Source organism: Petaurus breviceps, unplaced genomic scaffold (genome assembly GCF_028583685.1).
Source record: "Petaurus breviceps papuanus isolate PSGF00001 unplaced genomic scaffold, PetGlider_PUasm1.0 214, whole genome shotgun sequence".
In the NCBI taxonomy this organism is placed as follows: domain Eukaryota; kingdom Metazoa; phylum Chordata; class Mammalia; order Diprotodontia; family Petauridae; genus Petaurus; species Petaurus breviceps.
In genome coordinates this window covers 9,832,710-9,847,744 of record NW_027185863.1, presented here as the reverse complement: position 1 = coordinate 9,847,744, position 15,035 = coordinate 9,832,710, and the positions used below count along the sequence as shown (strand labels likewise).

At 39.7% G+C, this 15,035-nt stretch overlaps 1 protein-coding gene across 4 annotated transcripts in view; it reads left to right on the top strand.

Annotated features, from left to right (window-relative positions):
- Nucleotides 1–15,035, top strand: part of TMEM255B (transmembrane protein 255B) — a 195,641-nt gene that overhangs the window by 102,210 nt on the left and 78,396 nt on the right. For 3 of the 4 annotated variants that reach the window (XM_069094063.1, XM_069094062.1, XM_069094061.1), the window contains 3 exons: nt 3,287–3,372; nt 7,684–7,843; nt 10,638–10,781. In XM_069094063.1, the coding sequence (XP_068950164.1) occupies nt 3,287–3,372; nt 7,684–7,843; nt 10,638–10,781 (390 nt within the window). The remainder of the gene's footprint in view (nt 1–3,286; nt 3,373–7,683; nt 7,844–10,637; nt 10,782–15,035) is intronic. The other variant, XM_069094064.1, reaches the window with a different exon arrangement.

Below are 15,035 nucleotides of genomic sequence, written 5' to 3'. Positions count from 1 at the left end.
TAAACTTCCCCACAACTGAAGGGACTTCAATAACTATGAATTCACATGACTGTTTCCTCATTTATTTTTTTTGTATTAGATTTGTTATTTCATTGTAATTCCAGTGAGAATATCAATACTGATGGGAATCTTCTCTTCAATTTATAGTCTTAGAGAGTTACTTGGGGGGACATCAAACACTTGTGACTTGTCCAGGGTTAACAGGCAGGATTTGTCAGAGATGGAACTCAAAAGAGGGTCTTCTTGAGTCCAAGGTAGGCTCTTTCTCCACTATGGCATGGTTGTCTCTTTCTTCTATAAACTTCCTAAGAGAATACCACATCATATCATGGGCATCCTTGATGAAGATATTCCCTTCTCATTTTTTCATCAAGGATGCAGTTGACTATAAAGGAAATTGACTCAGTCGAATAAAATGCAACCTTAAAGGTTCTCCCTGACTCAGGTATCACCCATGCATATGTTAACAACATTGAAGATATCTTGATATATGCAACAACAGTGGTGGTTATTTAATGACTCTCTAATCATTAACATTAAGTGAAGTATGAACAGGAGACCTAGTGTGTCCCAGAGGTATTTGTCACTTTCATGGAGGATGTCCCATATATAGTCTAAAAGAATTGGAATTCCCTATAGATTGGGAGGTTTTCCAAATGTCTGTGTCTGTGGATTACATTGTACTGATTGCTTAGAGCCTTGGTACATTACAGAGCCTCTTTAATGAGATTAGTAATCACTCAAAAGAGTATGGCTCGACAGTCCAAACAGGAAAAACCGAGTAGATGAAAAATGCCTCTTGCCTAACAATAAGATGCAGTTGGTGAGACGGTCCATAGATTTGATACATAAAAATATAAATCTATGACACACACTGTGTGTGAACAACAAAACTGCACCAAAAGCTGAATCGGAACAAGAGGAGACAGACATATATGGGAAATTCCATAATACTTGTAACAACCACTCAACATCTTTCCAAAACGAAGCCCTCTTTTAAATATCAGTATTCTTCTGGTGATGCTTATATATTGATGAATCATGGAATTCTATAGTCTCCAAAATATCAAAATCAGGGATTATGCAAAGGAAGTTATTTCTCTTGGCCTTGTGATACTTCCCTTTCCATTGCTTCTTGCCAGATGACTTCCCCCCACAAACAACAGCACAACAGCTTTGGGAGGTGGGTGCTATTATCTTTCCCCCTCTATGGGAAAAAAAAAAAACTAAGGCAGACAGGTTAAGTGACTTGCCCAGGGTTACACAGTCAGTGTCTTGGTCCAATCTGAAGTTAGATCTTCCTGACTCTAGGTCTAGAACCTTATCCTTTGTGCCACCCAACTGTCTCCCATTTCTAAGTTTATCTTTTTTCTATATGCTAAAATAAGTTTCCCAAGGCGCAAATCTCACCAGATAAGATTCTACTCTAAGATTCAAACTATTTACATTTCAATTAATAAAAATATTAATGTTAATGAAATAACAATGCATTTACTCTGTGCCTTTCTCTAAAACATCTCTTAAAAATTTTTATTGTTGATTTTTGTTTTTCTACAGCAGGCATTTCCTCTTTATCTCCCCTCCCCCATGTTCCCATTAAAACATTCCTTGTAACAAAGAAAAACATTTAGTCCAAGCTGGCCAATTTAACAACTGAGATTTATAACACATTTCACATTTGTAGTTCCCACATCCCTACTGAGAGGAGGAAAGTGTATCTCCTTGTTAGTTTTCCAAGACTGAGATCATTCCACAGATCCTTTCATTTGACTGCTGTGTTGGTTGTTTAGTCTTTTTCCAGTCATGTCTAACTCTTTGTGAATTCTTTTGGGGTTTTCTTGGCAAAGATATGGAATGGTTTTCTATTCCCTTCTCCAGCTCATTTTCCAGATGAGCAAATTGAGGCAAACAAGAGTTAAGTGACTGGCTCAGGGTCACATAGCTAATAAATGTCTGAGGTCAGATTTGAACTCATGACAATGAGTCTTCTTGACTCCGGGCTCCATGTTCTATCCACTTCACCTCCTGGCTGCCTCATTAGTGTTGTTAACATTTGTATTATTGTCATCATTGTGTATTTCTTTTTGGCATTCTGTTTTCTTCAGTTTGTATCACTTCATATAAATCTTCCAATACAGAGCCGCTTTTCAAGGACAGGTGAAGATAGATGCCAGGGGTAGAAAGCCTCTGAAAACTCCCTGTTAGTAAGTAGAATCCTCATAATTTTAGGGTGATAGGAATATAGATGTAAAACTGGAAGGGACCTAAGAAGCCGTGAAGTCCAACCACCTCATTGTACAGATGGAGAATCCAAGGCAAAGAAAAACTAAATGATGTGCTTGGGGTTACTCAGGATAGGAACTCAGGGCTTTATGACTATAATTCTAGTATAACATATGCTCTACAAGCAGCTAGATGGTACAGTGGAGAGAGTGCTGGTACTAGAGTCAGGAAGACTCCCTTCCTGAGTTCAAATCCAGCCTCAGACACTTTCTAGCTGTGTGACTCTGGGCAAATCACTTAACTCTGTTTGCCTCAGTTTCTTCATTTGTAAAATAAACTGGAGAGGAATGGCAAACCACTCCAATGTCTTTGCCAACATAACCCCAAATAGGGTCACGAAGAGTCAGACAGGACTGAAAATGACTGCACAAGAGCATATGCTCTGCCTCTCTTGAAATTGTTTTCACAGTATTATTTTTCTCTTCTTGTCAAATGGTCTTGGAAATACAGAAAAGTTGGACTTTTTGGCATCCTATTAGTCATATCAGTGTTGAAGGCATTCTCATTCTTTCTGCAGCTCCACGTCTAGAAGTAATCTGCTTGTACCATATGACAATTAGTCAGCTTCATCAAATAAAAATGACGAAAGTGCCCCACATTTTAAGGGTCATTAAAATGATTTCTTGTCTGGATGAAGTATGTGACTTGAATTCACTCAGATCCTTCCAGTGTCTGTCTATTTCAGTGAGCGTTTTCATTGTGTCCAAGAGTTTGTCTTTGAATTGAGGTTCCTTGGTTGGTGTTTGGTTCTATCTGTTTTCCCCTAGAGCATTCGGCTTACTGTTTTCTGAATAAAGGGGAAAGGGGGAAATAGAAAGGTTTTCAAGGAGGTAGGAAGACCAAAGGCATTAATAGGCATTCCACTTGAAAGAAAACCTGATGCTTCCAAGTAGAAATTCCTAATGGATGGGAAGCCGAAGGTGCTTTACTTTTTGCAGTACAATGGGAAATGTTACAGAGATGGAAGCATCTGCAATAACTGAAATGCTTTCTCTGCTTACAGGTCACCTGCCATTCCTTGACTAGCAAGTGCCAGCTAAAAGTGAAAAGTAATACATGCTACTGCTGTGACTTATACAATTGTGAGAAGTAAGTACCTTCTCCCCACCCCTTACGTCCCTCCTTACACACACCCTCCTAGATCACTGGGGTCTACATATGTGCCTTCCACTGCTATTTGCTTTCAAAATAGTGTTTACATTAAGCCTGGCCCTCTCCCTGCTTGTTTCAACCCAGCCAGGTCCTTTTTTTTAATATAGGTGTGGTCATCCTCTAAGGGTTAGACTGGATAACCTCCCATGGTGATGACAGACCATTGTTATTCGTTGCTGTGCAAGAGGCAAATAGAGCAGGAAGACCAGGTGAAAGCTATGCCATCCTCTCAATGGATGCCTACATGCAGAGCGTAAACCACCAAGTAATCAGCGCTATGATCCTAGGCTCCAGAAGTACAAGAGACCTTACTGGTCATCTATATAAGACCTCAACCATAAAGCTGCCATTTTGTAGACCAGGAGTTCTGTTTCTTCTATGGATTTCTCGTATGTTTTTCAAATGAGTTTATTTTTATTTTAATTTTTTTGCTTTTTTTGGAGGGGGGAAGGCAAGACAATTGGGGTTAAGTGACTTTCCCAAGGTCACACAGCTAGTAAGTGTTCAGTGTCTGAGATCAGATTTGAACTCAGGTCCTCCTGACTCCAGGGCCAGTGCTCTATTCTAGCTGCCCCTCTAAATGAGTTTATGATAAAAAATGTGCAAATGGAGGACCTCTGGAAACCCTTTCCATTTTGCATGCTTTTTAATGCTGGTGAGAACTTGCCAAACAGTAAAAAAAAACAAAACACTTTGCTCTCCCCTGCCTCATAATGCTTCCCCTACACACAAATAGGATCTGTGACTTTATTAAGGAAGAGAAGTCTCCATGTGGAGACTCCCTGCAGGGAACCAGATCCAAGCTGGTAGCTGTCTAAGGCCTGGTAGTTAAGTTCTATTGAGTTTCCTAAGGTACCTAGAATGTAAAGGACTTGCTCAAGGTCAGCCAGTTGATAAGCATTAGTGGTAGGATTTGAATCCAGGGCTTCCAGACTCAAGACCCTATCCACTATGCCTCTCTGCTTCTTAGGAACATCAAGGTGGAAATTGGTAGACAAGCTCACCTGCCTCATCAGAACTGGAGTGTTCCATGAGACATTACCTCTTGGGGAGTTGCTCTGGGGACTGATTAGTTTTTGAACCTAAAGGGACCTTTAGAGGCCATGAGTCCAGCCTCCTCATTTTTACAAATGAGGAAGCAGAAGCAAAAAGACTGTAAGAGAAAAAGGTCATGGAGGAATTCTCAGAGAAGACCTAAAAGGGACAAGGTTATTTGTCCCTGAAGTATTGTGATAGAAGAGATGGGCTAGAGGATCTTGTGAAAAAGCTTGCCCACTGAGTGGCAGAAGTGTCTTTTTGTTCTGCAGAGTTATTAGCTATTAACACTGGAGAGCTCTTGATTTCTCCACGACATGCTTTACTACTGAAAAAAAAGTGGGGAAAAAATTAAGTTCCTCTTACAGTCTTATAAAGTTTCATTAATATTTTAATATTATATGTGGATATTCACACACATATGTATATATATATATGTGTGTTCATATGTATATATGTGTGCATACATATACACTCACACATTGCCGTGAAGCTTGTATTTAGACTTTTAAGCAAAATAATACTTTTATTGGCCAGATTATCTATGTGTAGGACTCCACGGGTGGGTGAATTCATTATCCTATCTGTTTCGGGGGTCTTTCAGACTCCAGCTGCCTAATCCCCACCATTCCCATTACCTGCCATTGATTCTGAAACTGTCATTATTTGAATCATCTCCTTTGGTCCAATGGATTGTCTCAGAATCAGTCAGCTGAACAAGAATCAGAGATTTAGAACCAGAAGAGACTTCAGAGGTCATCTAATATAACCACCTCATTTTACAGATGAAGAAGCAGACCCACAAAAATTAAAATAAAATTGGACTCGTCAAAAGGCTGTGCCCAACGACCTAGAATGTCACATGTGGCCTGGAGACCACAGGTTCCCCATCCTTGCCCCTATACCTTGCTGCTTCTCATAATTATATTAAAGTAATTCTGGTTGTGGCCACTTATTAGAACTACTGACCACTTTTGATGCCATATGCATAATATGTAAGGAATAATGTGTATCAGATGAATATTGTGCTTGTAAGCTGTATTTTGTTACAACACTAAATTTAATAGGTCTAGTCACCTATTTTTTTTTTTAAAGCAATCGGGGTTAAGTAACTTGCTCAAGGTTACACGGCCAGTTATTTCTGGGTGTGGTGCAGAGTATCTGAGCCTGGATTTGATCCAGGTCATCCCGACACTGGAGCCGGTGCTCTTACTCGTTGAGCCACCTGGCTGCCCCGGTCTAGTCACCTATTGCTTGTGTAACAAAGTTACTGGTTCTCACCTGAAACAATTAGAAGATACCAATGCCTATTTTCCTCTACTTAAGGTCATACAGGAAGTAAGTACAGGGCAGCTAGGAGATAGGATGGATACTAGAGTTGGGAGTCAGAAAGACTGGAGTTCTGATCCTGCCTCAGATACTAATTGTATGACTGGACAAATCACTGTATCAGTCTGTGTTTCCTTATTTCTAAAATGGGGATAATAAGAGTACCTGTTTCACAAGGTAGTTGTGAGGATCAAATAAGTTAAAATATGCAAAGCATTTTACAGACCTTAAAGCACTATATAAATACTGGCTGTTCCTATTATTATTTTCATTATTAAGTAACAGAGCTGGAGTTCTGACTCCAGATCCCCCATGCTTTTCACTCAGGGTGACTTTGATGTCTAGAAGACCAACTTTCCATCTGAACACACACCATTTGATCCATTCTGTTTCTTTTCTCCCCCCAATACATTCTCCTCTCTTCTTTCTCTCTCAAGATTCCCAGGTGTTGAGAGTCTAGAGTCTGTTTTTGCTATGCACCCTGTCTATTCTGTGCTACCATACCTGGCAAGGGTCCCACTTACCTGCTTCCTTGCTCCCCTCAAAGTACAATGATTCTCTTGGGATAGTGCTCCAGTTTCTGTTGCTTCAGACCTTTCTTCTTGTTCACAGGCGTGAGTTGGAAGCAGCTGGATATGCTATGCAAGGATTTCTCCTTCCAAGTAGATAAATGATAGTAGCCTGGGGAACTTCAGGCACAGAACATGAACATTGGCGGGAAATCTGGTTGCTAGTAATCTCAATTCCCGGCACTGCTCTGGTTTTCTTTATAAGTGTGTGTGTGTGTGTGTGTGTGTGTGTGTGTGTGTGTGTGTGTGTAATGAAAATTAAGTTGTATATAGAATATGGATAGGGACTGGACCTGTGAATTCAATTGGTGTGGAGAACTCTCAGATGAGGAAACTCCCTCTATCAGTGCAGGTCAGTTGATCACACAAGCTGATATGTATCACAGGCAGAACTTGAATCCAGGTCTTTCTCTCTTTGAAGTCAGCTCAAGGGTCAGGAGTAACTTTAACCTTTCTTTGTATTCCCCTATCCTCCCACCTTAGCACAAGGCAGGCACATAGTAGGTACCACAGTAGGCACTTTATTGGCTGATTGACTCAGTGTGATCCTACTATGCCACACTTACTTTCTAGACCTATCAGAGAGATTGTCAGCTTCTGTAATATTTATATATGCTAAAAATAAAGTAACTGGGAAAGAGAAGAATTTTAAACTTGATTTGGTTGGTTTGGGGAATCCTTTTTTGGGGGGAGGGGGAACCTAGGGATTGTGGTGTATAGACTGACATTGTTCACAGGTGTAAGAAACTCCTTGCTGAGTGACTGACCCAGGTTCACAAAGCCAGGAGATGTCAGAGGTGATACTTTTGGCCAAGTGTTTTGACACTGAGGGTAGTTCTCCATTCCCTATACCAGGGGTGGTGAACCTGTGGCCTCCAGGCCACATGTGGCCCTCTATATCCTCAAGTGTGGCTCTGACTGAATCTAAACTTCACAGAATAAATCTACTTAATAAAAAAGATTTGTTCCGTAAAACTTGGATTCAGTCAATGACCTAGAATGTCACATGTGGCCTGGAGACAACAGGTTCCCTATTCCTGCCCTATACGTTGCTGCGTCTCATGATTATATTAAAGTAATAGTGATTGTGGACACTTATTAGAACTGCTTACCATTTTTTACTACCATATGTATAATATATAAGGCATGTAATGTGTGTATCAGATGAATTTTGTTTAAATTATATTTTTTATATTTTGTAAGTTATATTTTGTTACAACACTACACTCAATGTGTGTCTTGTGTAACAAAGTTACTGGTTCTCACCTGAAACAATTAGAAAATACCAATGCCATTTTTCATTTACCTTATGCAGCACAGAACACTCTACCAGTTACTATGAATTTATTGGAGTCAGTGGCTGTCAGGATGTGGTTCACCTTTACCGTTTGCTGTGGACCTCAACAGTGCTAAACATCATTGGTTTGTTTCTGGGGATCATCACTGCAGCTGTTCTGGGGGCCTTTAAGGACATGGTGAGTTGGGTGATTTTCCCTTTTGGCCTGCATTGCTTTCTCCATTCACATTAGGTCCAGAATGCAAATCAATTAATGCGCACACACACACACACACACACACACACACACACACAACATAGTTTTCCATGGAATAGTTGAAAAATGAGTCCTCATGAAATTGTGCCCCAAGAAAGACACATTTTTTTAAACAAATTAATTTACTTATTTTTAGTTTGCACCATTCACTTCCATAAGTTTTAAATTTTCTTCCCTTCCCTCCTCTCCAAGATGGCATACAATCTGATAAAGGCTCTACATATATATTCTTATTAAACATATTTTCACATTAGTCATGTTGTAGAGAAGAATTAGAACATATGGGAAGAACCATGAGAAAGAAAAAAACAACAAAACAAAAAAAGAGAGCAGAGAGCAAATAATATGCTCCAATCTACATTCAGTCTCCATATTTCTTTGTCTGGATATGGATGGCATTTTCCATCATGAGTCTTTTGGAATTGTTTTAGGTCCTTACATTGTTGAGAAGAGCTAAGTCTATCAAAATCAGTCATTGTACACTGTGGCTATAACTGTGAACAATATTCTCCTGGTTCTGCTCACTTCACTCACCATCAGTTTATGTAAGAAAGACACAATTTTAAGAACACTGGACGTCAGTCCAAAGACCTGCATTCAATTCAACAGACTACTTATTAAATGGGTACTTTATGTAGAGAACTGTGCTTAATAGTGAGAAATGCAAAATATTGATAAAACACGTCACTGCTCCCATACAGCTTACAGACATAGAATTAGATTATATGAAAAGTAAATTTGAGAGAAGTAAAGAAAGTGCTGTCTGACTTTAGAGTAGGAAAAGGTCATCATTTATGGGAGTAATAGAGAAATGGTGCCAGGGAGTTGGCATCATTTGAGTTGGGCTTAAGATCATGGGATAAAAGATTCTTGAGAACTTGAAGGGACCTTAGAAATCATCTAACCCAATGTAATTTTGCAAATAAATGTATCTAGAAATTCACCAGGTAAAGATGAGAATAGTGTGAATGAAGGCCAAAAGGTAGAAAAATACAATGCTTAATCAAGGGAGAAAAATAGAAGAGTTTGGCTGAGGTCTATAACCTCACCTGAGAGTCTTGTATCAGCTTGGGACCTGAGATTATAGACCAACAATACATTTATTAAGTGGGCACTTTGTGTAGAGAACTGTGCTTAATAATGAGAGATGCAGAAACTTTTATAAAATATGTCACTGTTCCCAGAGAGCTTTCCAGACACAGATACCAATAATTATATTAGGTGGAAAGTAAATTTGAGGGAGGTAAATAAAGTATACCTCCCCTCCATTATCTTGTATCTATGCTGTATACACCTGTATACATACATGCTGTGTCCCAGGCTAGACTGTAAATTTCTTGAAGGCAGGAGGAGGTTTTACTTTTGTAAAAAGCAGTTTGGTGTGATGGGTGAAAGATGAAATGACTGAAGAAACAAAGGTTCAAGCTTCCAAGCATATCGCTTTATTAAGCAATGCACACCAATTACATAACAAATCTTTTCCAGGCCTTCCTCAATTTTGCTCCCCAAATACTGGGGGAGACACACATTGATGCATTAAAAACCATCAAATAAGACCAATTAATTAAAAGAAAAAAATTAACCAGGCTGGGGCGGCTAGGTGGCACAGTGAATAGAGCACCAGCCCTGGAGTCAGGACAACCTGAATTCAAATCCGGCCTCAGACACTTAACACAAAAACTGGCCATGTGACCTTGGGCAAGTCACTTAACCCCCATTGCCCCTCAAAAAAAAACAACAACAAAAAATTTAACCAGGCTACAAAATTAGGCAATCTGATTTCTAATTGGAGGAAAGATTTGGAGCTTTCCAAGTTGGGAAAGGGAAAGTGAACAAATGCAATAGCCTAAAATCAGAAAATTTGGTGTTCCATTCCCTTCAAGTGTCTGTATTCAATCAAAGGAACATGGAAACAATAACTGATTAATCAGTAAAGGGCCAGTTAAGAACAGACTAATCTAATCCTCTCAATTCCCTCAGTTGCTTGAGATGTATAATTGTCAGTAAAGTCCTTGGATCTTTGGATCGGACAGGGTTTCTGGTCAGTATAATCTAGGTCCTTAGTTAAGGGTCTCTAAGCAACAGTTAAAAGTGTTCCAGCTTCCCAGTCATGTAGGGCTAGGTTCAAACAATGCAATTAGGTTTTCTCACAATTCCCACAATTGAATAAAGTTTTCTCACAAGACAAAAATTGGACTAAACCTATAATTGAATAGAAAGGGAATTGAGCTAGTTCCAGAATTGAGTCACAAGATGGAGTCATTGTGGTTCACTCAATTCCCACAATTAACCGCTTGCTGTCCTAATCCCCTCAATTCTCTCAATTGCATAGTAAGAATAGTTTCATCTTTTACCCACCACAGTGATGCAGTGGACTGGGTACTGGTCTTGGAGTCTGGAAGACCTGAGTCCATCCAGCCTTAGACATTTACTGTGTGACCCTGGGCAAGTTACTTAACCTGTGTTTGCCTCAGTTTCCTCATCTGTAAAATGAGAATACGAGGGTTACATAAGATGATTGTAAAGCACTTAGCACAATGCCTGACACAGTCAGTTCTATCTAAATGTTAACTATCATTCTTTGTAACTCCACTGCTTGGCATGTAATGCCTGACTGATTAATTTTTCCCAACCACCTTTTGGAGAAAGAGTTGAAAGGCACAAACCACTGTCTGACACTGCGTGTCACTAACACATTTTCCATTCTCTAAACTAGGTGCCCCTATCCCAGATGGCCTATGGCTCTGCACCTCCTCCTCAGATTCTCTACAATCCGGCCCAGCAGATCTTGACATATGCGGGCTTCTGTCCTTCTACAGCATCACTTCCTGCCTACTCATCCTACCCTTTACCCCTTCAGGTACAGTACCTTCAAACTTTGCTCTTAAAATTCACCTAGAAGAAAATCAGACATTTTCATGCCAGAGAAAATATAGGAAAGGAATATTTTTATTAGATGTTATTTAGACCAATCACTATTGGTAAAGGAGGGAAGGGGAAGGACTTGGTATATCCTTGCTTAGATGCTTAGGTCACCCACCCTCCTTCCCGGTTTACTTAAAATCATGGATGATAAAGTCATTATAATTGAGGAAAAAGTAGTCTGGGGTTAGATCTCTGATTTTTGAGATTCAAATCATAGTGGACAACTATACCCTTTCATTAAATCTCCTTTAGTGCCATTGTCAAAGAACAAATAGTAGATTCAGTAGGCCATTGTGTAAGCCAGTTGGACATTTCCAATATTGGATGATCTAGTGGCTGATCCAGAAGCAAGAGAGAAGAGATTGCCTCCACAACCCATGAGCAACTCTTCAAGAAGTTTGTCAAAGCTGAGAACTGGAAATACTGGGAAAGAAATGGAAATACCTATAATGGGATGCCCTAGGAGTTTGTAATCTCTCTTATTATGACAACAAAGTATACTACTATTGAATAGTTTTTTGCAATACTAATGAGGCAAGAATTTCAGTCTTAGTTCGGGAAAACTAGGGAGAAAACTTTTAGTAAGACCTAAAGTCTTCTCAGGAAATAATAACTATGCTTTCCTACCCATGATTCCACGGGCACTTTTGTCTCTCTGTGCTCCTTGGTTTCCTCCATCCGCGGCACTGGTAGAATTCGATGTGAATCTTCTACTCTACCGGTCCATTTAATATCTCTGTAACTTTCCAAACCAAAGTGTCCCTCCCTGACCAACCACATGTATTTTGTCTCCCCCATTGGAACGGAGGCTCCTCGAGGTCAGGGACTGCCTACACATTTATCCCACATTTATATCCCTAATGCTTTGCACAGTGCTCAGTACATAAGAAATGCTTAATAAATGTTTTTTTCATTCATCAACTTTATCAGTGGTTCTCCAACTTTTTGCCATGGTAGAAACCTTTACTTTATATAAAACTTTGACAGAACCTTTATATTAAATCCTCTAAAATAATTTATTAATTATTTCATTATTAATTTCTTATTTTAATACCTAATATAAAATATCAAAAAGCTCTTAAAACAACCAGCCAACCAACCTTGGGGTGCTTCATGGTCCCCTGACGTATAGTTTGAGGAACATTGTATGAGATACTGTACACCCAAACCAGTCCAGATAGCCATTTTTCTTGGGCTAGTAAAATGGTTCTATATGGTTTTGTTGTATTCTAAGGACAAATGACTTTGTTGCCATATTCAGTGGCCATTTCATTAACAAGTGAAGGAGGACCATAAACAAGCCATTTTGTTGTGAAAGTACCTCTTAGAGGTTCTGCTTTCTTCCCTGTTATCCCTTACATCTGCTCAGGGGCAGAGGGATTTGGAAGGAGGTAATCACCGGGGCAAAGGATCATGACCAGAAGATATGGTCAGTAGAGTTATGTCATTGGTGGCACAAATCTAAGTGGAGTCATCTTTGTGCTGCTGAGTGTGTGGTTCATAGAGCATAATTCAGCTGAATTATGGGTGGAAGGGGTGCCTGGCCTTGGCCCCAGACTCTTATTCTGAAACTAAATAAGGTTCCATAGAAATTCTTAATGGCTCCACCACCAGCCTAATGGTCCCAGGGTATATAGAGTGAGCCTATCCCAATCCCTGAGGTAGGACCATAGAAATTCTTAATGGCTCCATCACCAGCCTAATGGTCCCAGGTTACATAGAGTGAGACTATCCCAGTCCCTGAGGTAGGACCTGGAGAAGGGTCTTTGGACAGTCACAGAAGCTTAGAGCTTTGTACTCAACATCCAAATCTGGAACTTCTCAAATACCTAACACTAGTAATAGCTTACATTTTGTAATATTTTAAAATTTGCTAAGTGCTTTAGTCCTGTAACACCTGGAAGGTAGGTAATGTATTATTATCTTTTAAAAAATATTTATTTTTGCAATCCTCTGATTTTTTTTTTAATATAGGGAACAACTGATTAGGAAACTCCTTTAACTGTCTTTAGCAAATTGCCACCTACTTTGTAATTTATAGCCCCAAGGAGTTGCTTTCAAGTTTGAGAGGTTAATAAGTAGCTTCACCAAAGTCCCAGAGTCCAGTCTAGGTCAGAGGCAGGACATGAATTCACATCTTCCCAACTCCAAATCCAGTTTTGTGCCTGAAGTCATTCTGACTTCAGTGTTAGAACTTGAATCCAGGGTTTCTGACCCCAAGGTTTGTGCTTCTTCCCCCTCCCCATGACCCTTCTCCATCCCCGGCCGCTCTACCATGTGTTGAGGATTCAACGTTATTTAAACTGAATTAATTTGAACACACACATATGATCCAGCAGCCATGTAGAGAAGTGTTTAAGAATAAGACACAAGTTGGAAGGACGTATCATTTGTCCATAGTGACAAGGCTTTGGAAATTATTACAAAGCTAAAACTGAGCTTTCTGAGCAGAAAGGGAATTTGAAGGTTCTCAAAGCTTCTCTTAGCACCATTCTTCTTTGATTAAGATTCCTTGATCATGCAGCTCCTACCCATACTTATCTCCAGGTAGATTCTCAATACATAGGATCAGAGCTTTAGTACTGGAAGGGACCTTAGAAGCTATATGGTCCTTCATATTACAGATGAGAATATTGAGGCCCAGAAAGTTTTTAGTGATTTAATTAAGGTTAAACAGGTAGTAAGCACTGGGGACAGAATTTGAACACAGAGGCTGCTAGGCTGTCTAAAGAGGGGTGAATCAGCTTGGATGGGAAAAGAAGCAGATCAGTAGTGGTAATGGGCCTGAGTCACTGCTGTACTTACAGCCTGGGTGAGTTAGGAAGATCTAGGAGATGGAGGTGGGGGGGGGGAGAGAGAGAGAAGAGGGAAGAGAGGAGAGAGGGAGGGGAAGGAGGAAAAGGGGAAAGAACAGAGAGAGAGAGAGAACAGAGAAAGAAGGAGAGAGAGAGAGAACAGAGAAAGAACGAGAGAGAGAGAGACAGAGAGAGACAGAGACAGAGACAGAGAGACAGACAGAGAGACAGAGAGACAGAGAGAGAGAACAAAGAACGAGAGAGGGGAAATGGGAAAGAATGAAGAGAGAGGGAGAAGGGGGGGGGATAGAACTCTTTTTAAGAGTCTCCTAGACAGTCTGAATGTCTTTGCTATTGGTTTAGTATAAAGATGCCTTCCCCCTTGATTTGCACTTCAGGGTAAGTTTGCCTTTTGCTTAGATATCTGGAAAAAGTACTGCAACAAAAATGTCCTGGAAGCTGAAAAATATGAAAAATCCCAGATTCCATATAAGCAAATTGTATTTGTTTTTGTGCCTCAGTTTTCTAACATCAACTGTTATGACAAACCACTAATCTCTGGAAGGGAAGAAAATTTTTCCCCAAGGAATGTTAACCACAAAATCACAGATTTGGAGTTGAAAGTTTGGACTTTTGAGGCCATCTAATCCAACCTCCTCATTTTTCAGATGAGGAAACTAGGGGCCCAGGAAATTAAGCTGACATGTCTGAAGCCACACAGGTAGCAAATAGAAGCAACAAGATTCAAACCCAGGTCCTCTGACTCCAAATCCACCCGTCTTTCCACTGTATGATACTACTGTTGTTGACCAGAAAAGAGCTGAAAGGGAAATAAGTATTTTTTTAAGGGTGGTGATTATCTTTCATAAATAAGAAACAGATCATCCAAAATAGTTGGTGAACTAATCCCATTTTATCAACATGATGTATTGTCTCCTCATCTCTCTTTTGGGATGTTGGCTTTTTTGAAAATGGCAACCATTCTGGTTTGAAAAATCTAACTTCCTTGATCTCATCATCTCATGGGAGATCTTGGTTCATATCCTGATGACTTAATTAGCTATTGTGGTCAACATATGTAGGACTGTAATTACATATACATTAACAATCAGATTTCATAAGAGAGAATAAATCAAATAAGGCTCCATGTGCTCCCTAAGAAAAGAAAACCAGAATCGATGTTTCCGCTTCAGCTAAACCCATCAGAGATGGAAAGGAAATATGTTAAGTGTTCTGTTGACATAATTAGCAGCTAAAAATATACCCACATAACAGAGAGCAGAGAATGAGCCAGCTACTTTTTACTTTTATTTTGAGTGGTCAGTAGGAAAAAATGGGATGAAAACTTAAAAGCTGCAGATTCATGCCAATCACACCTCTTTACTTTTTCTAAG